Below are 24869 nucleotides of genomic sequence, written 5' to 3' on the forward strand. Positions count from 1 at the left end.
AACATCTTGGTCATTTTTCTATGAGTGTTTTATGGCTGTTGTTAATAAGCATGACCCCTTTAAAAAAATTAGAATTAAAGGAAGAGATAACCCTTGGTTCACATCAGAACTGGCTAATGCTTTACATGAGAGAAATTTAGCATGGACAAAGGCAAGGAAAACCCATCTTAAACGCGACTGGGATATTTTCAGAAAATTGAGAAATAAAAGTACCTCTCAAATAAAAAATTCAAAGTCCGAATTCTACTTATCAGCCACAACTGAAAGTCTCAATGACCCTAAAAAGTTTTGGAAAACAATTAAAACTTTGACTGTTGAAAATAACTCACAGACTTTGCCAAATTTTATTGTTCATAACTCAACAAATATTTATGATAAAGTCGAAATGTTAAATTGTTTTAATCAACACTTTATATCCTCCAAACCCTCTAACATGTCAACTACGCCTGTAACAACACCTGAACCAGACTCTGATGTGTCAAAATTCAGTTTTCAGCCTTTTACGTTGTGTCAAGTCTATAATGCATTGAAATCATTAGATGCTCGAAAATCTCAAGGACCTGACCTAATTGATCCCTACTTTTTAAAAATATCAGCAGACTACATAACTCAACCCTTGACTTACATTTTTAACTTAAGTCTGAGCACTACGCAAATTCCCAAAATTTGGAAGTCTGCTTTTGTCACCCCATTATTCAAAGGTGGCGATCCAGCAATTTTAAATAGCTATCGGCCTATATCAAAGCTCTGCATCCTATCAAAGGTTTTAGAATCTTTAATCAATGAACAGTTGAAAGAATATCTGTACTCCAATAATCTGTTGTGTAAATTTCAGTCAGGTTTTAGAAAAGGTCATAGTACTATCACAGCGACTTTGAAAGTGATGAATGATATTTTGGCAGCTCTTGACAATAAACAACTTTGTGCTGCACTTTTCATTGATTTATCAAAAGCGTTCGACACTGTCAACCACAATTTACTTGAAGAGAAATTGACCAAAATTGGACTCTAAACAAGCCGTTGGATGGTTCAGTAATCATCTGATTGATCGATCCCAATGTGTCCAATCAGATAAAATTTGTTCTAATTCATTGTCACTAACTAAAGGAGTGCCCCAAGGCTCCGTTTTGGGGCCTCTGCTATTTACTATCTATGTGAACAATGTTGGTCAGGATCTTATAGACACTAACTACCATTTTTATGCTGATGACATGATTTTTTACAGTTTTGGAAAAAACCCTAGTGCGTGTGTCTTTACGTTACAAATTGCTTTTAATTTGGTTCAGTACAGGCTTTTAAAATTAGATCTTCTTTTAAATTCAAATAAAAGTAAAATGATGCTATTTTCAAGAAAAAAGACAAAATTGCAAAATAGCTATCATCTTAGCACTTTGCATGGGTCAGAAATAGAAAGGGTTCAATCTTTTAAATATTTAGGAATTTTAATTGATGAAAATCTAAATTCTAAACCTCATGTTGAACAATTGATTAAAAAACTCAGACTGAAAATTGGCTTCTTCTTCAGGAATAGGCTTTGTTTCTCTTTTCAGTCGAAGAAGAGACTGGTAGCTGCAACGTTTTTACCTATTCTGGACTATGGTGACCTAATCTATATTAATGCCCCAGATCAAGTTTTAAAAATTTTAGACTCAATTTACCATGCCTCTCTACGATTTATCACAAATTGTAAGCCTCGCACACACCACTGTGAACTTTATATACGTGTGGGCTGGCCAGCATTAGAGACTCGTAGACTCACTCACTGGTATATGATCATTTATAAGGGTATTCTGCATCTGCTCCCCTCATACCTCTGTGAGTACATTCAACCAAAAGCGGCTGGACTGTATTCTCTACATTCTCAAGAGTCTCTGCTTCTGTCTGTACCTAGTATCCGCATTGAAGCTGGAAAGACAGCTTTTCAGTACTCTGCCCCCACAGCATGGAACAATCTTCAGAAAGACTGGAAGTTGAAGGATTTGATTCCGATCGGACATTTTAAACGATTTCTCAAAAGTTTGGAAATGAGATCTATGGTTTGTAACTGTTTTATGAAATTCTAATTTAGATAGATGTTATTGTAAACTGTAATGTAAATTGTAATGTAATCTTTTGCCGCTATCTTGGCCAGGACTCCCTTGAAAAAGAGATTGTTAATCTCAATGGGACTTTTCCAGGTTAAATAAAGGAATAATAATAATAATAATAATAATAATAATAATAATAATAATAATAATAATAATAATAATAATAATAAGTTAATAAATATTTTTTGTTTCAAATAATTTTTGTGTCAACTCATAATTTCATGTTATTTGCCAGGCACTTTACTCTTCTCACAATACTAAAGGCTTTGTAGTTACTCAAAACTGAACCAGTTACTCCTATCTTTGTAATTCAAGGACAAGCAAAGAAAGAAAGCTGAAATGCTTTGGTCTCACCCTCTGTATCGGACTCCAGGATACTCTTTGAGCGTTGCACAAAGGGTGGCTATCTGTTCAGCACAACGCTCCATCATGTTATTCTTCACATCAGCCTTGAAGGGGCTGTAAAAATCCTGAAAGGCATCCACTTTATCCAGGGAGAAGACCTGAACACAGACCATGAACACATAGGTTACAGTAGCTAGAAGCACCAAGCCGTCTGGCTATTTTAAACAGCTGTATTGGAAAGCAACATTAGAAATCGACTGGCACCACGAGCACCTGGTTACAGACAGGCAACAGGAGGGATCCAGCAGGATTAAAAGGGTACAGAAAATAGAGGTAATGCAGATACTTAACACACCATACCTATTTAATATTTAGATCATTTGACAATAAATTATTTTAAAAATATTTTTAATTCATGATGGTCAATGGTACATATAAAACAAATCCTGTTTTTCAGATAAACATTCACCCATCTGTTTGTCACTCCATCACACCACAAAAACACATTTGCTGTAACACATTTCATCTGTGCTGGCTGCATAGTATGAGTCCTGTTGTGTTAAACCAATAAGATAAAAGGATTAGAGTGAACGTGGGGGAGCACTGGTGTGGTGTGTTCTGTCCTCCCAGGATTAAAACTACAGGAGATAGAAACTGATCCAACACATACCCCTCTGTCTCCTTCACTTCAGCACTATTTCTCTATCCAATGAGGCACTGACAGTGGGCAGGGCTAAGCCACATTTTGAATTAGATTCTCAAGTTCATTGCAAAACTGAACTTAGAAGACGCTTTAAACAACAAGCCTATATCAGTTAACAAGAATTCATTGGATGAAGTTGTGTGGTTAAACATTGCAAAACATGTGAAATTTGGAAAAACAACAAATTGGTTCACAACATCTAATATGCAATATGTCACATAAAAAGCTTTGCTTTTTTTTCTATAGAAACAAGCCCACTAACACTTTACATGTAAAAACACTTTTGGTCCAAATCAGACTTTCCAACAGCACAGAAGAGCTAATCTAAACAATTTCTTCCTCAGCACTCAGTGGCCAAATGGCTTTCCTGGTGATCCATTTCACCAAAAAATCCAGAGATCATAAATTCTCTTCATTCTAATATTAGCTTCTGACAAACAACCTTTCCCAAACTTGCTGTCTTGCAACATATTCAACTCTGTTAAGTAAAAAAGTAATATTTGAAAGAATGTCCCCAAAACCAAACAACGGAATGGAATGTGTAATACTGTACAACCTATATGGCATACACCCAGGTATCTAAAAATGTGTACTCAACATCTGTGCATGAAGCCAAACTGTTCTGCAAGTCCTACAATCGTAACACCATCCATCACTACAGATGCTGTGGAGGGTTTTTCAGCTAAGGTCTAAGGCTTTGTCTTACCTGAGACTCATAGGGCAGAAAGGCTATGTGGATCTCAGTCAAGGCCTTCATGGCTTTGGAGGCACGGGATTTGGTCAGCAGTCCGAACAAGGAGTCAGGGATTGCTGCAAAGTATCACATTTCAGTCAGTCATTCTTGCCTAAATCTGGTTAGAAAAAAAACATTTGTCACAAGATTTGTTTCATCTTTTTTTATTTCATTGTACTGAAGCAGATTATAGTTGGACTGTGCAAATAAATACAGTATATGATATACTGTCAGTATGCAGTTGTCTAGCTTTTGTTTGTGATTCTGGCTGTAAGTTAACAGGATTTATCTACCATAAAATCATAAAATGTTCTCTCTGGAATCAAATATATATCAGCTAGCCCTGATGGCTTCCCATCTCTACATAGAAAAGTTCTGGCAGGAATTTTACTGAACAGCTCCTTGCTAAATGTTCAAAGTCTCCACTAAGAGGGCAGTTTAAAAAAAAGTGACACATTTTGAACAGTGATTTAATCAGCTTTTTTCTAGGTCAACCCAGAATACAATTTCCTGATTGAATCCCTTTTTTTCACTTTATGTTGCTATGGAGAACAAATAATCTCACTGGCAATATCCCTGTGGGCTTCTGCGTTAGTTTCTCTGCCCCTGTTAATTGGGTATAACGAGGCCTTTTGGTGTCTCTTAAGATGTAAATGTTCTACTCTAGTTCTTCAACAACATGGATTAGAGAATGAAAGCAACCTTAGCACAACAATACAAGGATTCTTATTATTATTTTAGCCAAACATTCTCAGCCACTCATTTACTATATCAGATGGAAAGGAAACAGAATCCTATAATAAAACAACAATATTTCTGTTTAAGATCATTTATTTTCCCACAATGGGGAAATTCAGGGGTAATAGTGGCAAATACACAGACAGAGTTAAACACAGTTTATAGTACTGAAAAAAACAAGCTAACCTAATTTATAAAGTTAGTTCTAAAGCAACAGAGGATAAGCTTTACCAGAAACACCGAAAATAAATGCCAGAGTACATTTTGCACAGTTGTTGATAATATAGCATACTCAGGTACAAACATGAAATATTCAAGTTAACAGTGGAAAAACATAAAAGCCTATTCACAGAACAATATGAAATAATATGCAATATGCATGATAGTACAGCAGCTTTTAGATGTAGCTAAGGTGTGTGCAAGTGTACCATAGCATCTGAGAGACAACCAGAGACAACCAGCAGCATGTTGTTAACAGTTATTGAGTCTGTTGTGAGCAGCAGGGATTATAAAGTCTAACAGCAGCTGGGAGGAAGGACCTGTGGAAGCGATCCTTAGAGCATCTAGGATGCAACAGTTCATCACTAAAAAGAGCTTTCCAGCTCTGCAACAGCTCCATGCATGGAGTAACAGTTCATCCCAGTTGTTCTGAACTGAAAATGGCATTGGGTTAAAATGATTTTCTTAAACAAGAAATTTCTTCTGGATTAAGTTAAATTACTTACTGTCAGTAAAGAAGACATGGGCTGCTCGGTACCTCGGTGCCTGCGGGTCTCTGAAGTCGTCAATCAGACCCTCAACGGACTGAAACAAAGGAAAACAATGTGTTGCTTTCCAAGGTGAGGCGGAGGGAACAGGCAGGCCATTAAAATAATGAGGAGTTAGTGGGTAACATCCAAACAGGCTTTATAGGCTAAGCTCAACAGAGCGCAGGTTGGCACTTCTTTACCAATCTTCCAAAACATAGAGCAGAGAGCTTCAAAAACTGGATGGTCCTGCATGATTTACCTCATCTGATGGTGTGATTAGGTAGATGGCCTCCATGGTGGGCAGAGGCTCCCGCCGCTTGGTTATGTCTTCCACAACTGAAGATCACAGGAAGTAATGCTTAAGCCTCATTACACATCACTAAATACAGAGACTGCGTCTCTGTATTTACCGACATCTCATCACATACAGTGATGCAACAAACCGACAATCTGTTTAGGCGTTCCTTTCCAAAAAAGAACGTGCAATCAACAACAAAAAATCATTATGGTTGTTTGTTAATTTGGGTCGCAAAAAAGACCCAAATTTATAAAACACAACTGAATATAGTAACTTATTAGATTGTGAGAAAGTATTAACTGAATAAAGTTTGAATTGTTTAAATGAAGTGAAAGTGTTTGGGGGAATTAAAGTGAATCAGACAGGGGTCCTCTTACTTACTGGTGATTCCCTCTGACATGATGTCTGTCATCCTACAGCAGGATGAAATCATCCTCATGCTGAGCTTGTCCACCACCAGCACCTACAGTGCAGTCCACAAATGGCGAGGAGAACGTCAGAAACTCACTTAAGGCCAGACTGGCAAACAATGTTTGATAGAAAATGTGATCAGAGGAACAGAACTTTTACCTTCCATTTTCCTTTTTCTCTGGCCTTTTTAATCACGTTGTTCATTATCTCTGTAAAGTTAAGAGCCAAATGGTCAAAACTGCACCAAGAGCTTAATAATAATTTAATCAATGCACACTGAAAGCATCATTGGCAACTTAATTAAATTACATTTTGGCACTTTTTCATCACCAACTGCAGAGCCTAGGGAAAATATTATAAAGCTGTAACAGTTATTTCATTTGTGAAACATTGTGTTTGTGTAAATTTTACTACACCAAAAGTTCCAGAGAGAGGTTCAGCCTCAGGATTTCATGCTAAAGACTATATTAGAATATTATTATAGCAGAAATGATAATTGTAGCAACATAGCTTATACTTCTGGGAGTGGCCTAGTGGTTAGGGAGTTGGGTGTTTGCTTCTTGGAGAGTGTCTCAAAGGTTGCTGGTTTGACACTCAGTCTGTCACTCAGTCTCCATGAGCAAACCAGTGACCACTGACTGCTCCCCTTGCGCCACTCAGTGTGGTGCCCCTTAAGGAATGGGTTAAACACAGAGACACGTGTCCCCTCTGTGGGACTATAAAGGGAAATATTAATTTAAAATGTAAATGTCCACATAAAATCAATAATATCTACAATTAAGAACCAATCACTCAGTGTAATATATAACTATCCAAACCGATCTGTCTGGTAAAAAATGTCTCCTTTTCAGTAGGATTTTATTGTACTGCATTTTGTTTATTGTAATGCAAGAAATCTGGAACCCATAATATTTCATTTGGTTTCCAGTAAATAAAAAACAGACGTGGACAAAGCTGTCATGTAGTAGCCACTTATAAAAGTACACACAGAACAGTTTACTTCTCTCCTTTTCGGGCCCTGCTGAGTACACTCCACAGTACAGGGTTGTAATTGAATAAAAGCAGAAAAGCTGAGATAGAAATGGGTTAATTTTGAAACCTAAAAGTGGCTCTGCTGTTGTTGAGGTTTCTAGCAGAGAAAGGAGCAGTTGACATGCACAATGTCGGCGTTCACATTCATCTCCAGGCATCGGTCCACAAGGATGCCCCGCAAAGTATGGAAAAATCCCTATTTCCCTACAGTGCTTTTGACACTAATATTAGAAACCCTAACATGGCGTTGACAGGGCCTGAAATTTGAAAGTCTTTCTCTTTCTGCCCTTCAACATTTTCAGCGATACTGTTGTTGCCGTAGTGTCTGTTTCAGGCCTTGTGATGAGATTTAACATCTTTGTACATTCATAATTAGTGTCAAATGAAACTGAACAAAGACAACATGATCATTGTTTTAGTAATAGCACCATTTAAAATTACTGTTGGATGTAAATGATGCCCCAGTTGTCTGGTTAATGGATAGAAGAGGTAAATTCTCGAAAGAAAAGGTTGAGATGATTCCAAATATTATAACCTTTCACCTCCTGGACTCAGACTCAGGATAAACCACCAAAGACCATGAGACACCTAAATAGTGGAAAGTAATGTTTATTTCTATTTTATCCTTAATTGTAAACCTTTTTAAAATGTGTTACAATTAATCAAAAAAGGTAGAAAAAGCTAAGAAAGAGAATTATCTAAAAGCAAGTTTGAGGAGATTTGCTGGGACTTCACAGAGTTCACAGATCTCAGGTTCAGGGGTAGCGAGTTCCAGACTCATGGTCAGAGTAATGGATGCAAAAGTCATGATTCCTTTCATCTTTGGACTAGTAGCATGAACAGTAGCATCAAAAGGCCATTTTAGCTGCTAGTTCTAAATATGACGTTAGATGTGTGCTTAAGTTCTGCTTCAGTCTGGTTCTAACCACCTCCTCTGGTGGTCTTGTCCGTCCGTCTGTCCGTCCGTTTTCTTCCGCTTATCCGGGGTCGGGTTGCAGGGGTAGCAGCTTCAGTAGGGAGACCCAGACGTCCCTCTCCCTGGCCACTTGGGACAGCTCCTCTGGGGGAATCCCAAGGCGTTCCCAGGCCCGCCGGGAGACATAGTCCCTCCAGCGTGTCCTGGGTCTTTCCCTAGGCCTCCTCCCGGTGGGACGTGCCCGGAAACACCTTACGAGGGAGGCATCCAGGAGGCATCCTAACCAGATGCTCGAGCCACCTCCACTATCTCCTCTCGACGTGGAGGAGCAGCGGCTCTACTCTGAGTCCTGATGACTGAGCTCCTCACCCTCTCTCTAAGGGAGAGCCCAGACACACTACGGAGAAAACTCATTTCGGCCGCTTGTATCCGGGATCCCGTTCTTTCGGTCACGACCCAAAGCTCGTGACCATAGATGAGGGTAGGAACGTAGATCAACTGGTAAATCGAGAGCTTCGCCTTTTGGCTCAGCTCTCTCTTCACCACAACGGATCAGTACAGCGCCCGCTTCACAGCAGACGCCGCACCAATCCGCCTGTCGATCTCCCGCTCCATCTTCCCCTCATTCGTGAACAAGACCCCAAGATACTTGAACTCCTCCACTAGGGGCAGCACATCCTCCCCAACCCGGAGGAGGCACTCTACCTTTTTCCGGTTCAAGACCATGGTCTCGGATTTGGAGGCACTGATTTTCATCCCGGCCGCTTCGCACTCGGCTGCGAACCGCTCTAGTGCGAGCTGTAGATCACGCCCTGATGAAGCCAATAGGACTACATCATCCGCGAATAGCAGAGAAGCAATCCTAAGGCCACCAAAACGGATCCCCTGAACACCTTGGCTGCGCCTAGAAATTCTATCCATAAAAGTTATGAACAGAATCGGTGACAAAGGGCAACCTTGGCGGAGTTGAACTCTCACCGGAAACGAGTCCGACTTACTGCCGGCAATGCGGACCAGACTCTGACAGCCCTTATTAAAGGGCCTGGTGCTCCATACTCTGGTGGTCTTGTGTTCCTTGTTTTTAATTATTATCCATTATTATGCTTCACGAGTTACAATAAAGGTGTGCACAATATTTCTACCATCCACACACATTTCTATGCATAATTTCAAATCAGGCTGCACTACATGTCACAATAAAATGTTTTGCTCAGTAAAACAGTTTTGTAGATGTTTTCAGCAAACTGGACAAAATGTTTCAGGTTCCAGGCCTTATCTTTCATATTGTACTTTTTCCAACACATAAGTATTGTTTCCCTTTTGGAATTTTCTAATTGACCAAGTCTCTGTAAGGCACAGTGACTTCACTGCATTAGCAAAGAGCGGCATCACACTACATTACCCATCTGTTATCACTTTGTTGCACAATTCATGTGGGAGAAAATGTTGACAGAGCAAGATTTGGCATTTACTGACAAACGAGGAGAAGCAGAAAAAGAAGAAGACCAACAATGACAAGAACAACAAAATAACAAGAATAAGAAAGCTATTGTTAAAAAATCATTGGTCCCGTTTAAGGTGAAATACAGGCCAGATAGGGAACACACAAAAAAATGTGGAACAAGGTACTTTGGTCAAATGAGACAAAAAGTGAACTTTTTGTTTTGCATGGGAAACACTGTGTGGCAGAAAATTATACAGCACAGTGATGCACAGTGGTGACAGCATCATGGTGTGGGAAAGATTCCTTTGAGCAAGGACAGAGAAGCTGGTCAGACTTGATGGGAAAATGTTAGAATCATTTGGCAATAGAGTTAGCTTTTAAGGTATGTACGGTATATGTTCTAGTTGTTGTGTTTTGATTGTTCCTTTGTTTTTGACATTAACGTGGTTCTATTTTCGTGGTTTTCATTTCAGTTTAGTTGTAGCTCTGGTTCTTCATTGTCATCAGGTATTATGTTGTGTATGCAGGTATGCATTTTTTTCATACTTCTGCTGTAATGACTCCACTTCCCCTCAGCTCCCTGCTTTAATTTTTGATTAGACCCACCTGGTCTGGGTTCATTATTAACCGCCCCAGCATTTCAAATCTTCACACTATGTTAGACTTTGGCTGTCCTTGTAAATGTCTTACATTATCTTACTAAAACTTCATTCATATGCGACACAGTGATGCAGGAGCTAGGGGTTTGTCCTGTAACTGGTAGGTCATTGGTTCAAACACTTGCTCTGACCATCTCAGCGGCTGTGTCCTTGGGCCAGACACTTCACCTGCTTTGCCTGCTGTCGGTGGTCAGAGGGCCCGGTGGCGCTGATCATGTGGCAACCTTGCTTCTGTCAGTCTGCCCAGGGCAGTGTAAAGTGCTTTGGGGTCTGCAGGATTTGATAAAGCACTGTGCAAGTACAGGCCATTTACCTTTTTGATTGTCCCACCATATGCTATGCTTTCTGGTCCAACTCCACCACAACAGACAAAGTCCGAAGATGGATGAAGCTGAATCCAGGACAATCCTAGAGGAAAAGCCTTTAAGGCGGAAAAAACTTGTAACTAGCAGGGAGGCTCACCTTCAAGCAGGACGCAAACACACAGACGGCTACAATGAAATAATAAAAGTACATTAATACCTTAGAAGTCCAGACTTAAGGACAATTGAGAATCTGCGAAATAACTTGAAAATCAATGTTCCATCCAATCTGACAGAGCCAGAGCAATTTTGCTAAGAGGAATGGGCAAACGTCTCAGTCTTTACATGGACAAAGCTGGTAGCCATGCTCCAAGACTTGCTAGTTGTAATGTCAGTGAAAGGTAGTTCTATAAAGTACTGACTTTTTGAATAGAAATGCAAGTCACATTTTTCAGACATTAGCTGTTTACAAAATTGAAAACCATGTATAATCTTCACAATTCTGCACCACATTGTTTTAGTCAGTTCAATACATTTGTGGATAAAATGACCAGATATCTTAGAACTTTTCCATAGCAGAACGTGACAGTGCAGTTCTAACTGTGGCAGTCTTTAACTTTGCTAAATAATTCCCCTTGCACCTAGTCTTGAGACTGAGGCTGAGAGTCGTGTAGTGGGAGACAACATTAGTCAATGCAATGTTTTCCATCACTGTGTTTCAGCGTCTGTCAAATCTGTCAGACGGAGAACGAAGAGATTCAGTACAAGGGACAGACTCACTGCAATCACTCCACTAATCTGCTCCCAATCCTCTTACCACTCCCTGCTGCTATTTCTGGTCTCTTTCTGTGTCAGCGGATGTGACATCACATGTAAACAGAATTATTCTAGCTTACGCACACACTGGTAAACACCATCCTGACACGAGAGTCATCAGATAGTGAGACACAAATGACAATCATAGAAGTGGTCCTGTAAATGTTGTCAAAAGTGTAAGCAATGTTTCAGCATGTTTAGCTATCACATAAGCATATTATGTGGATGGCTTTCATCTAATTATTATGCATAAAAGCAAAAATGGGACTGGATTTCCTTAATGATCATTCTAGTTCTCTCCATAAAAGGTGAGAGTTTTGCAAAAGGTCCATAAAGAGAGGCCAGCAACCACCAGGAGGAAACCGTTAGCTTCTGATGTTCATAAACACCTAAAACCTGCATTCTGTAAATTTTATATATATATATATATATATATATATATATATATATATATATATATATATATATATATATATATATATATATATATATATACATACACATACATATATGATGCTAATCACACACAAACTGGACTATTCAGTGTAGTTTTCTTCATATATCCTTTAAAACCACAAGATAAATCCTTCTGTCTTCACATTAGGTTAAGCTGAGACCTGTTGTGCTAACTGTGATGTCCATTTAGTACCATATAATAGAAAGATTATCATTATGTCAAAGAACACCACAGGGATCATGAAATGGGCCAGGCACAGACAGCATCTTCTGAGCACCCTCACAGCATTCTACACAGCTGTGGTGCAGAGTTTACGGCATCTCTGCAAGTTACCCCAGCTGCAATGTGGGCGCCCTGTAAAGGAAGGTGAAGGGACCTCAGCTAACTGTTGGGAGTTTTGTGCCCTTGGTGGATGATCTGTTGCAGAGGCTTTGCAGGAACAAGTTTTCAGACCCATCACACCTTGTCCATGAACTTCACCGTTAGCAGAGCCACAGCTTTCCGCCACAGGCTGGAAGAGTCCTGAACTGCTGCAATTCTACAGTTGAAAATATTGCACCTGTACTATATTTTTACATAAGCCTGTTTTTTTTATTTCTATTTATCGAAAGATTGTTTAACTGTAACAAGTTATAGATCCCAAAGAAAGGCTGCCTCAGTCTGTTGCCTGCTGTTAAGGATGAACTTAAATTGTCTTTAAATGTAGAGGTTGGGTTTCAATGAAAATGTGCTGCTGAATCAGCTGATTTCTCCAACAGATTAAAGCCTTGACTCTTTGTCCCAACACGTTTTCAGCATTCCTAGATCATTCTAGAAACGCTATAAGAATGATCTAAGAGTAAATGAACCCTAACTCACCTTTGGCATTTCATTTTAAAACAGTAAAATGTATTTGACCAAAATGAGACAGACTGACTTTTTTTTAATCTGTTTTGTGGTTTGGCATAATCAGCTTCCTCCCCCAGTTCTACTCTTCCTCTGGGAAAGCTGTCACAGCAGTTAATCTCACAGACAAAGATTAGAGCGGCTGGATTTACACCGCCCAAGGTCTCCATGCGCTTTATTCTCCAAAAAAATAAATAAAACAGAATGTGGGCTCCATGTATGCTGCAGTTCAATAAAACCCCGATAAAATGTCTGACAAATGGCCTCAAGGACATCAACACCAGCTCAGCAAGCACAGGGATATGTCCACACATTACGGAGAGTTATCCGAACAGTTCTGGTCTCACATCTCACAGAAGCATCCACTCCTTTCTGAGCATCACTTCACAGAATTTTGCCCTAATTAAACACACTTTTTCTTTGTCATATAAATGTGTTCTCAAAATGAAGAGAAAAAAGTACTTACTTTCTCCAACAATGGCTTTGAGTCCAAGCGGTGCCATGATGCGTCCTGTCCACACTGCGCGAAGCTCCGACTGCTGCTGCACTAATCTGGACCAGCAGGCTTCCGTTCCAAATTAAAGGCCGGGCCAAAGAGGATGAAGCCATTATTGAACAAGCAGCGTATCAGAGGAGATCATTCTGGTCACATTCAGTAGAATGCGACAGGATTTTCTGAAACGGTGCAAATATGATGGTTGTTTTCATGCGTCAGTCTCTATTAGGGCCGCCCCAAGGTTCTCTAAAGGGCCTTAAGCACAATTCTTTTCAGGCCCCTCAAACAGCCTCTTAACACAGATTTGGTGGAACCCAGGCGAGGGGGCCACGTTTAATTGGCTGGGCTTAAAAGCAGAAATATTATTACAGTTTTTATTGATTGCTTTGACGCAGCAGTCAACTCAAAACCCACATTTTTCAAAACAGTTAACGCAGAGGCCTAAACAGTGGCAACAATGGTCAAAATTACACATTTTGTTTGTAAAAGGCTCCAACTCTGGCAAAACATTTAAAATATGGACTAAAAGCTAATTTTGCCCTCAAACAACACAACCTGCTGTCATGATTTCGGCACTGTTGCCTGGTCTGATCTCTCATGTCACACACCTGTTCTAGCTCCGCCCGTTCCTCATCACTTCACATCTGTTCCACCTGCTCTCACTAGTATATAACCAGCTCTAAGACCAGGCAACAGTGCCAGTTTATTTCGATCCTTGTGTGAGACTTATCCCAGCGTTTATAATTCTGATTCCTGATCCTGACCTGTTTGCCTTTCGACCTCCGAGCCTGCTTACTCCTGTCTGATTCTGTTTGCCCGATTTGACCTCTGCCTGTTCTGACTACCCGCTGGATCTCTGCCCCGTGTACCGAACCTGGAACCGTGACCCGACTCCGTCCTGGATTATCCTTCGGTACCTCACTGGCTCTCTGATCTCCTGGCTCCGACCTTCGACCACGTCCCCGACTTCGGCTTCGCTCTACGGCTCATCCTGCTGACGTTTGCTCTCACGGTTCTGATCTCCTGCCTGTCCTCTGACCACCGAAACACCCGCTGCTGGGACTTCATGAGCGGCAACCGCCGCAGCGAATTGACGACCCGCCTGCTGGGACCCACTGGGACTGAACTGAACATTAAGACCAGGTTAGTGACCGACACGTTTGTGTGCAAACACCTTCAGATAAGCGTGGTCACTAACCTGCCGTCTCCTTCTGCAGAGGATCCCGCTGTAGACGCTGACGCCTCCCGCTCCGCACCTGATCTAAATAAACTGTTAAACTTGAACGGTTTGTCTGCCTTGAATTCTGGTTCCACCTGTTCTGAGCCTAACACCTGCACACAAATGTTTGAGCCTTTCCAGTCATTCATTACACAAGGGGTAACAAAATACAAAATACCTCACTCAATGTGAATCAGTGCAGCATTGCTGGTTCATTTTAGCCAAAGACTGTACGCAGCTTTGTCATTTGTAGTCAAATTTGCCTTTTTGCAAAAAAATTGATCCAGAATCAGATATGCTGTGATCCAAATTTTATTGATTATTCATAATTTTTTTCAGATTGTGGCTACAAATGAAATATTCCAACAGAAGATACTAGAGCTGTCTGTTTCTTCTAATCTCTTCTCTCTTGACGAATAGACCACATGGCCTCATCTTCATCACACTCAATATTTTTCCTTGCGATGCACCTAGCGAAAAATCTTCTTGCATGCCTGATCCATCTTTGACATGCCTCTGCATCTATATCTTGGGCAGCAGCAGTCATTGCATCGAGCAAGGGCATCTGCTCATAGGGGCAGTGATCATATACCTTTTATCTCCATTCACTGAATAACTACTCTATAGGAATAGATAGTAAGCAGCGCAGCTTCTAGTAGTTCTCCTGGTTCACCTTTCAGAGTCACTTACTCTCCTTCTCTTTGCAGTCTCTCCAGCCGTGACGTTCTGACCCTGTCGAAGTTGCCTGTAGTCCCGTCCGTTATACCGGCCTGTTTCCTAAATAAACATCTTAAAACTGTGCCTTGCTTCCCGATCGTATCTGCATGTGGACTCGTCATCTGAAAACCATGACAGAAGAAGGCTCTGGCCAACAAAGTCCCACGGATACGTTCGGGCGGCAGCTAGCCACACAGCAGGAACAGATGCAGTTGCTTGGGTTAGCTGTAAATTCGACACAGGAACAGCTTCAGAGATTAGCCGCTCAGTTTAGCCAGTTGACGGACGCAGTCACTTCCGCAATGACTCCGCCTGTCACTCAAGACCCTAACACCCCGCCTCCCGCCGCTCAGAGAATTGAGAGTCATGTTCAGACTCCACCTCCTGAGAGCGCGTCACCTTGTCCAGAGAAATTCTCCGGTGACAGCGGGGATTGCGGCGGGTTCTTATTTCAGTGCAAACTCGTGTTTAACCGTTCCCCTCAGACATTTGCCTCAGATGAAGTTAAAATATCATATGTTTTACGACTTTTAAAGGGTAGAGCTCTCAGATGGGCTGAGGCTCGTTTCCCTGATTGCCAGTCATTCGGGTGTTCCTTTCAGGAATTCGTTATTGAGTTCAAGACGGTTTTTTCAGCTGAGTTAGATTCGGCTCAACAGTCTCGTAATCTCCTTTCTTTGAAACAACGCGGCCGACGCGTATCTGACTTCTCTGTGGAGTTTCGCACGTTTGCCGCTGCAGCAGGTTGGCAACCTAAGCCGTTAAAGGCAGTATTTTTTCAGGCTCTAGATGAGGCTTTTAAAGGATGAGTTAGCCCGAGTTGAGGAACCTGAGGAGTTTGAGGATTTTGTGGCGTTAGCCATTAGGTTGGATTCCCGGTTACGCAGTCGGAACCGGGCTCGACCGGACCAATAGGGTACCCCGGCCAGTAGTTACTCCACCCCCAGAACCTATGCAGTTGGGGCAGGTTCACTTAACTAATGAAGAGCTTAACAGTGCTACTCGGGCAACTTGTGCCTGTATTGTGGTGGCGAGGGTCATTTTTTAAGAGACTGTCCGGTTCGGCCAAAAGACCGGGTCCGCCGTTCGTAATGGGGAGAACGGCGGACAGTAACAAAACAATTCCCCAGGTAGCCATTAAGGCGCCGTCTCGCTCTCGTTTTTGTTTGCCAGTCACTTTAATTTTTGACCAGGACAGCTTTGACGTTTCGGCTCTAGTAGATTCGGGTTCTGATTTTAATCTTATCGACCAAGCCATAGTTGAGTCGAGTCTTTACCAGAACCTCTACAGGTTTCGTCTTTAGATGGACAGCAGTTAACCTTGATCACCCATCGGACTCGACCCCTAGTGGTAATAGCCTCTGGTAACCACCGGGAACCACTCTTATTTTTTGTTTTTCCAGTGAAGCGTTCACCCGTGGTTCTAGGTTTAGCTTGGTTAACCCTCCACAATCCACAGCTAAATTGGGCCGAGTCCCGACTGGAGTCATGGTCCCCTGCCTGTCATTCCAGGTGTTTACAGTCCGCTCGCCCCGTTTCTGTCCCTCCGACCGCCTTGTCTGAATCAGAGGATGTTGTAGACCTCTCTCGCGTCCCGGAGGATTACCACGACTTACGAATGGTATTTAGTAAGACTCAGGCTTGTTCCCTTCCTCCTCATCGGCCTTATGATTGCGCCATTGATTTGTTGCCTGGGGCTCCACTACCTGTCAGTCGGCTTTACAATATTTCGAGGTCAGAACGTCAAGCGCTCGAGAAATATATAGGGGAGTCTCTTGCTACAGGGTTGATCCGCCCTTCATCCTCCCCATTAGGCGCTGGTTTCTTTTTTGTCGGCAAGAAAGACGGGTCCCTTCGACCCTGTATCGACTATCGAGGGCTCAACCAGATAACTGTTAAAAACAAATACCCACTTCCGCTGTTATCTTCAGCTCTTGAACCAGTCCAGAATGCCACAGTCTTTACTAAACTCGATCTGCGCAACGCTTATCATCTGGTTCGGGTGAGACAGGGGGACGAGTGGAAGACAGCTTTTAAGACCCCACTAGGCCACTTCGAGTACCTAGTCATGCCTTTTGGTTTGTGCAATGCCCCGGCAGTATTTCAGGCACTGGTTAATGATGTCCTTCGGGATTTTTTGAACGTTTTTGTTTTCGTCTATCTGGACGACATCCTTATCTACTCTCGTGACTTAGAACAACACAAGCAACATGTCCGTCTTGTTCTCCAACGACTCTTAGAGAATCGTTTATTCGTTAAGGCTGAGAAGTGTGATTTTCACCAGACCTCTGTTTCTTTTCTTGGTTTAGTTTTAGAAGGCGGACAAGTAAAGTCAGACCCGGAAAAGATAAAGGCAGTAATGGAGTGGCCTGTCCCTGAGTCGCATAAACAGCTCCAACGGTTTTTGGGTTTTGCAAACTTTTATAGGCGCTTTGTCAGGAATTATAGCCAGATAGCCTCCCCATTACATGCTCTTACCTCCACCAAGGTCCCATACATCTGGAGTCCTGAGGCAGAGGAGGCCTTCAACAGACTCAAGTCCCGTTTCTCCCAGGCACCCATACTCGTTCACCCCGACCCAGCCAAACAGTTTGTCCTAGAGATAGATGCTTCTAATACCGGTGTGGGTGCGGTTTTGTCCCAACAGTCAGAGAATGACAACAAGTTACATTCGTGTGCGTTCTTCTCCCGTCGTTTGTCCCCTGCTGAGCAGAACTACGATGTGGGCGATCATGAGCTACTAGCTATAAAACTAGCTTTAGAAGAGTGGCGGCACTGGCTAGAGGGATCCGAGCAGCCCATCATTATCTGGACAGATCATAAGAACCTCTCCTACCTGCAGTCAGCCCGTCGACTCAACTCCAGACAAGCCCGTTGGTCTTTGTTTTTCTCACGATTTAACCTCACCATCACCTACAGACCTGGCTCAAGAAATGTTAAACCTGATGCACTGTCTCGTCAATTTGCCCCTTCTGAACAAGAGAAGGAGCCGGAACACATTCTTCCCCCCACATGTACTGTTGGAGCCCTGCATTGGGACCTGGAGGACAGGATCAACCAGGCCCAACTATTAGATCCGGACCCAGGTACAGGTCCAGCCGGATTTAAGTACGTTCCCCAGTCTGTTCGCCCCGAGGTTCTACGCTGGTGTCATGATGATAAGTTTTCCGCCCATCCGGGCCTTTTATAGAACCCAGTCTCAGGTGTCCCGGCACTTCTGGTGGCCCTCATGGACCAAGGATGTGAGAGAGTATGTTCTAGCCTGTCCCGTCTGCGCCCAGAATAAGTCCTCCACTCAGCCACCTTCCGGTTTGTTAAATCCTCTCCCCATCCCCAAACGTCTATGGTCCCACATCGCTATTGATTTCGTTACAGGCCTTCCGTTGTCCCAGGGTATGTCAACTATTTTGACAGTTGTGGACCGGTTCTCAAAGTCATGTCATCTCATGCCTATCCGTAAATTACCCAACGCCCTCCAGACGGCCCAGCTCCTCGTAAAGCATGTTTTCAGACTCCACGGCATCCCAGTTGATATCCTCTCTGACCGGGGTCCTCAGTTCATCTCCCAGGTCTGGCGGCACTTTTGCTCTGCTCTGGGTGCCCGTTACACACTCACCTCCGGACACCATCCTCAGACCAATGGCCAAACTGAACGAATGAACCAACAACTAGAAACCACCCTCCGCTGCCTCACGTCATCTTCACCTTCGGACTGGAATAAGTTTTTGCCCTGGGTAGAATATGCCCCCAACTCTCACATCACTTCAGCTACCGGACGTTCACCCTTTGAAGTAGCTTTAGGATATCAACCTCCACTCCTACCCACGGATGAACTTAGGATTCCCTTCACCTCCGTCAACGATTACATTGCTCGCTGTCAGGACATCTGGAGAACCACCATCACTGCACTCACTCGCACCGCAGAGCGGAGCAAGAGGTTCGCCGACCAGCACCGCAGACCAGCTCCTCAATATCACCCTGGTCAGAAAGTTTGGTTATCTTCCAGAGACGTCTTATCCAACCCGTCCGCTAAGAAGCTTGCTCCCCGGTTCACTGGGCCCTATGAGATAGTCACAGTTATCAACCCGACCACCGTCCGTCTACGTTTGCCTCCTCACTCCCGAGTACACCCCACTTTCCATGTCTCCCAGATCAAGCCCGTTTTGGACAGCAACTTATGCCCTCCTTCCGGACTCCCTCCACCTGCCCAGGACAGTCAGAACCCTTGCGTCCTCAGGGTTGTGGACGCCTGTTGACGAGGTAGGGGTCACCAATACCTCGTCGATTGGGAGGGTCGCAGCTCTGGGGAACGCTCATGGGTCTCTGCAGCAGCTATCTCGAACAAGGATTTGATTTTAGACTTTTGGTCTACTCAGCCCAGCACCTCTTCGTCTGGGCCGCCAGGAGGCGGCCGTTGAGGGGGGGTAGTGTCAGGGTTCTCTGTGTTGTTCTGCTCTAATTCTACTCCTCAGGTGTGCCTAGTTGGCTGAGGGGGCCTTCCATCTGTCAGCAGAGCGCTGACAGATGGAAGACGCCAGAGCCTTCTGCTGGCTCTTCTCGCACTCTGGTCAATCCATCTGTCACCCACTGCCGAGGAGGCTCGCTCTGGATCCCTCACCAGTAACATCTGCCGCCCTCTGCCACTAGCCGCCTAATACCAACAGAGTAGGATCACAGAGTTCCCTCGGCGCTACTTCTCCCCGGTTAGGTCCGCCCAGCTTTATGGTAAGCAGCGCAGCTTCTAGTAGTTCTCCTGGTTCACCTTTCAGAGTCACTTACTCTCCTTCTCTTTGCAGTCTCTCCAGCCGTGACGTTCTGACCCTGTCGAAGTTGCCTGTAGTCCCGTCCGTTATACCGGCCTGTTTCCTAAATAAACATCTTAAAACTGTGCCTTGCTTCCCGATCGTATCTGCATGTGGACTCGTCATCTAAAAAACCATGACACTCTCCAGTTGAAAAACTCTTACAATGGATGCAACCGTGTTTCTATTGAGAAAAGGTTGGACTCTTTGTCCCTCCCCTCTACAGTTTTTATTGATTGTTTTAATGCAGCAGTCAACTCAAAACCCAAATTTTTTTAAAACAGTTCACGCAGAGGCCTAAACAGTGGCAACAATGGTCAAAATTACACATTTTGTTTGCAAAAGGCTCCAACTCTGCCAAAACATTTTAAACATGAACCAAAAGCAAATTTTGCCTTCAAACAACACAACTGGCGCACAAATGTTTGAGCCCTTCCAATCATTCATTACACAAGGGGCAACAAAATATAAAATACCACACTCAATGAGAATCAGTGCAGCATTGCTGGTTCATTGTAGCCAAAGACTGTACACATCTTACATGTCAGTGTCATTTGTAGTCAAATTTGCCTTCTTCTTCATGAATGACATCTGCGTTAACTGTTTTGGAAAAGGGCGGGGACAATGTGTCAAACCAATGAGAATGGGTTAACTCATTTGCAAGAGGTTGCCAGTTTCTTCAAACAGGTCAAAGCAATCAATAAAAACTGTATTTGCTAAGATGTGATTCTGAACAAACTGAGCTGTGTCACAATGAAAAGATTATACTTGAAGTATCAGATTACACTTTCACTAATAATTTTAAATTTTTTATATTTAATTTAAATACTAAACATATAATCTTTTAATTCATATCTGCTAAAAACCGTTAACCCAAATTTAACAGTATTCTCATTTTCAATTAAACAAATATATACAAATAGATCTATAGTAAAAGTCAAATCAAAATTACTGGGGGACCCCCACTGGTTTGGGGCCCTAAGCAGCAGCTTAGTCACCTCCACCTGGGCCCTGCTCTGCTCTGTGTGGTTGATCTGTTTTCTGGTCTCCTTCATCACTTTAGTTGGATGAAATTGTGTCCATCCGCTGTAGCTCCTGCAGCTCAGGGTCTTGCCGCACATCTCTGTTTCTCTGGCCGTGGCGCAGCAGCCAAAGAGCTGGAGGAGTTTCAGTAACTTTGCCACATGATCTGTCTTCATTTCTAATAGATGAGAAACCGAACGAGTCTCATCTCAAGCTGGTGTTGGATGAACATGAAGGTTCAAGAACAAGAGCCTTACTTGAGAACCAGACGGAGAACTTGGGCTAACACAGCAGATGTTCCAAACAAGCCATCCTGAGCCTGCTTCTGTTAGAGGTTTTCCGTTAAGAGCTGAGTGTTCTTCTATGTTGCTGCTACCTTAAGGTCCTATAAACACTTGATGATCATTTTAAAATGGACTTCACTCCAACATCAGCATCCTGAACCTGAAAAGGAACTGGACAGGATTAAACTGAGCCTGTTTCCTTTCTCTGTACAGGGACCTCTGTTGTAGGGTGACCAGACGTCCCCGATTTCCGGGGACTGTCCCCGTTTTGGACTACCTGTCCCCGGCTAAAGCTGTCCCCGGAAATGTCCCTGATTTTACCGAGGGGGAAAATGTGTTGCAGTAACGGGGTGCGCTGCGCGCACCACTAGATGGCGGTAATGATCCTTTTGGATGTCAGATGCCATTAAAACACGAAGAAGAAGAAAAAGAAGAAGAAGAAGAGCGCACCACTTTTAAAACAGAAGAAGAAGAAGTGGAAATTCGTTGTTACAAGGGGAGCTGCCCTGTGTCATGGTAAGTATTTGGATCGGGCTGATCCTGTGATAAATGTTTGGTTTTTGTCCAGGTTAAAAATTATCAATAAAAAGTAAGACAAGACCATGAGTTGCTGCTAACATAAGTAAAAGACACTTAGATAAAATGTAACAGAATAATTGAAAACTCTTTGTAAACCGCTAAACTGGTACGCTGGTTCTCCAGGGATCAACAAGGGTTCTTCTAAAGATGTTTTAGAACTGATTGGTGACCTTTAGTTTATATTTCAGACAGTTGGAAGTAGAGTTATTACTAGATGTTTTGCTGATTTATGAGAATAGACCACTGAGCTATATAATACACTGGAGTGCTGATTTTGCCGAAAAACTGAAGTCACTGGCCACCATCTTGCTACTCCCTACTCTCACAGAATCCCATAGGATTTGCTTGCAACAACAATCAGTTTTCTGGCTGAGTGAAAACGTTTCACAGGTAATTCTACAGGCAGTGGATGTACTAACACTATCAACTACTAGGAAATTAGGTGCTGAGATATTTTACATGTTATTCATATTAAATATATATATGTATATATAAATATGTATATATGTGTATATATGTATACACATATGTAAATATATGTTTTTGTATATTGTTATTTATATATTTATAAATGTTAAACATATATATTTAAATGAATAAAATGCTAAATATTTCAGCACATGACTTTCTCAGTACTTGATATTTTTAGAACATAACATAACAGTATATGGCATTTGACATTTTAAAAGTCTTAAGCCCCCCCTGAACATGAGAAAATCCTCGTTATTCCATGCTGTAGCGCACATATTCCCTAGTTACTGGGGGGAAATAGGGAGTACCAATATGGCGACTGGTGGCTTCAAAGCGACTCGTTCAAACAGACGGTGATTAGCACTCCAGTGTATTCTATAGCTCAGTGGCATAGACTTCCAGTCTTAGGTTTAGCTTTTCTACTGCTCACTTTGGATATATGAAAGCGCCTCATGAAAAAATAGGAGTCAGTAACAGGAGAACTGAATGAGAAAAGATCTACATGATCTGAGAATAATGGAGGAAGAGATAACCACCTGTTTAATGTCCATTTATTATGTTGTTTTTACTTGTAGCTCCTAATATTGTGGTAATTAGATTTGTAGTATTTAATTAGATGATATAATAATACAATAACAATAATTGGAAGTTTTCATGTTGTACATTCTAATGTTTTTGGAACTGATTTTAATTATATAATGTCTGTTTTAGAATAATGTAAGATTGATACAAGAGGAGAGAGGAAGAGGCTAGGAAGTCAGAAAGGAGATTAAATGGGTGGAGGAAAATAGGAACACTGATGGAAAGAACACTTGATGAGAAGAGATCAAATTTTACTTAGAGTATTATTAAAGTTCAAGTGATAAAGCGTTGACATGATTTAAGTGATAAAGTAACGTATTGAGTAATGTAGTGTGTGAAGTTTGCTATGTAAAACAGAGTGACTCAGGTTTGAGTTGAGAAGCCCAATTGTCTGAGGATATAACCTCTTTCTGAGTCTCTGCACTGAACGCGAGTTTCACTGCACTTTCCTTGCTGTGGCAGAACTAAGAGGCAGATTAGTTATATCTTTTTCTTGTGTCTTAAAAATGTCTGTTCTGCACATAATACATTCTCTTCTCCTCTTATTTTATCCAGACCTCTGGATACTGGGGCTGATGGCTCTTCAGACACAGAAGGCCTTGAAGAAACCAGAGATGATCTCATGTTAGCTGACTCACTGACCGGAGTTAACTCACCTTATAGGAGCAAACAATATACTGGCACATCAACTACTACCATACACATAATGTAGTTATACACACTTTGTTTAAGTTTATACATGCTCATGCTGCACACTGATCCAAGGGGTCTCCAAGTCTGTGCCTTTGTTTCACCTCACATCACCAAAACCCATTGGCCGTTTCTCAATTCACGAGAACGCGAGTCCGTACTCGCGTTCTCGTCAAGTCTGTTCTCGGTAAGAACACAGGAAGATCGGACTTGACGAGAACGCGAGCACGCAGCACGTATTGTGTATTGGAACAAAAGTATACTCGTGACGTCATCACACCCGCAGCTCTTGAGCATTTCTTTAACGTTCAAAACTATTTATACACTACACCATCATATCTTATTGAAAACCTTTTTTTTTATTAATTTCTAAAAAGTCTATTAAAATATCTAAAAAAGTTAGACCCACAATTACAAAATTGTGGGTCTAAAACCAGCAATAGCGGGAATTTCTTTGTGGGGAGTTGTAATTGTTGTAGTTGCAGAGGCGATTGAATCTTCTTTAAAAATCAGCACTTTGTAGAAGCAAAATAAGCGATACGAGCAATATTGCTGTTGCTTCGGTCGTTGGTCAGCTTTACCAGCAGGCTGAAGAGGAGGTGATGCAGTAGAGGAGGAAAAGCCGAGCAAGGCGAAGATTGATGCAGCAGAGGAGGCTCAGAAGGCAGGCTTTGCTCACCCATCTATTGCCAACTGGTAGGCATTTTAAGATTGACAGCCTATTTCCTACTTTTATCTTTAAAAAACCCATTGATGATGATATTAAAAACGTGATCAGGTTGAAATTGTGACTATTTTTCCTATATTAATAAATATAGGAAACAGTTTTAATATTAATAACAGAAGGGTTAAGCTACTTTATTGCACCTCCTGACCTTCACAGCATTGATCATTAAGAAAGGAAAAAAAACAAAACATTTTTATGTCTGTCCACCTTTACAGTGATTAATCTAAAAATTATGTGCAGTTAGTTCAGCCCATTTTTTCAGTGAAATGGTAAAAATACCAGAGAAGGGAAGCCATTTGTTACATTTACTATACATTTTACCTTTTCTTTCTTGAGAACTATAATAATCTGCATGTTAAACAGGTATAGTTTTATGCATAGAAAAGGTGACAAAAAACAATTATGGTAACATTTGGCATTTTTTATTTACAGGAAGAAACATAAACAAAATATGTGAGGATAAACACCTCTGTGCCAATCCTCCAAATATTTTTTAATGAAGGGGACCTGAAACCAGCCTTCAGGCTAAACAGGTCCACCATCGTCCTCCTCCTTCAGCTGCTGCCCATCCAGAAGGTCCATGGATGGCCACAGGAGATAGAGGTGCTGGTGACCCTCTACTGGCTGGCCTGTGGTGCATCCTATAGGGAAACAGCTTGCCAGTAAGATCTCTTACCTTCTTGTCCTTAAATAGAGCTAGCAAT

General features: G+C 42.1%; 1 protein-coding gene and 1 long non-coding RNA gene across 2 annotated transcripts in view; one reads left to right on the forward strand and one right to left on the reverse strand.

The window, feature by feature from the left end:
- Positions 1-13149, reverse strand: part of stxbp1b (syntaxin binding protein 1b) — a 63877-nt gene extending 50728 nt beyond the window's left edge. The window contains exons 1-7 of the mRNA XM_021312872.2: positions 13042-13149; positions 6224-6273; positions 6035-6116; positions 5615-5691; positions 5332-5410; positions 3842-3945; positions 2442-2590 (exon numbers count right to left, since the gene is read on the reverse strand). Coding sequence (XP_021168547.1) covers positions 2442-2590; positions 3842-3945; positions 5332-5410; positions 5615-5691; positions 6035-6116; positions 6224-6273; positions 13042-13078 — 578 coding nt within the window. The 5' untranslated portion in view covers positions 13079-13149. The remainder of the gene's footprint in view (positions 1-2441; positions 2591-3841; positions 3946-5331; positions 5411-5614; positions 5692-6034; positions 6117-6223; positions 6274-13041) is intronic.
- Positions 13150-19689: 6540 nt separating this feature from the next.
- Positions 19690-19897, forward strand: LOC118565083. Its single transcript, XR_004932178.1, has 2 exons — positions 19690-19732; positions 19804-19897. It is a non-coding gene; the product is annotated as an uncharacterized LOC118565083 (long non-coding RNA).
- Positions 19898-24869: the final 4972 nt, after the last annotated feature.

This window comes from Fundulus heteroclitus, chromosome 12, assembly GCF_011125445.2.
Source record: "Fundulus heteroclitus isolate FHET01 chromosome 12, MU-UCD_Fhet_4.1, whole genome shotgun sequence".
NCBI lineage: Eukaryota > Metazoa > Chordata > Actinopteri > Cyprinodontiformes > Fundulidae > Fundulus > Fundulus heteroclitus.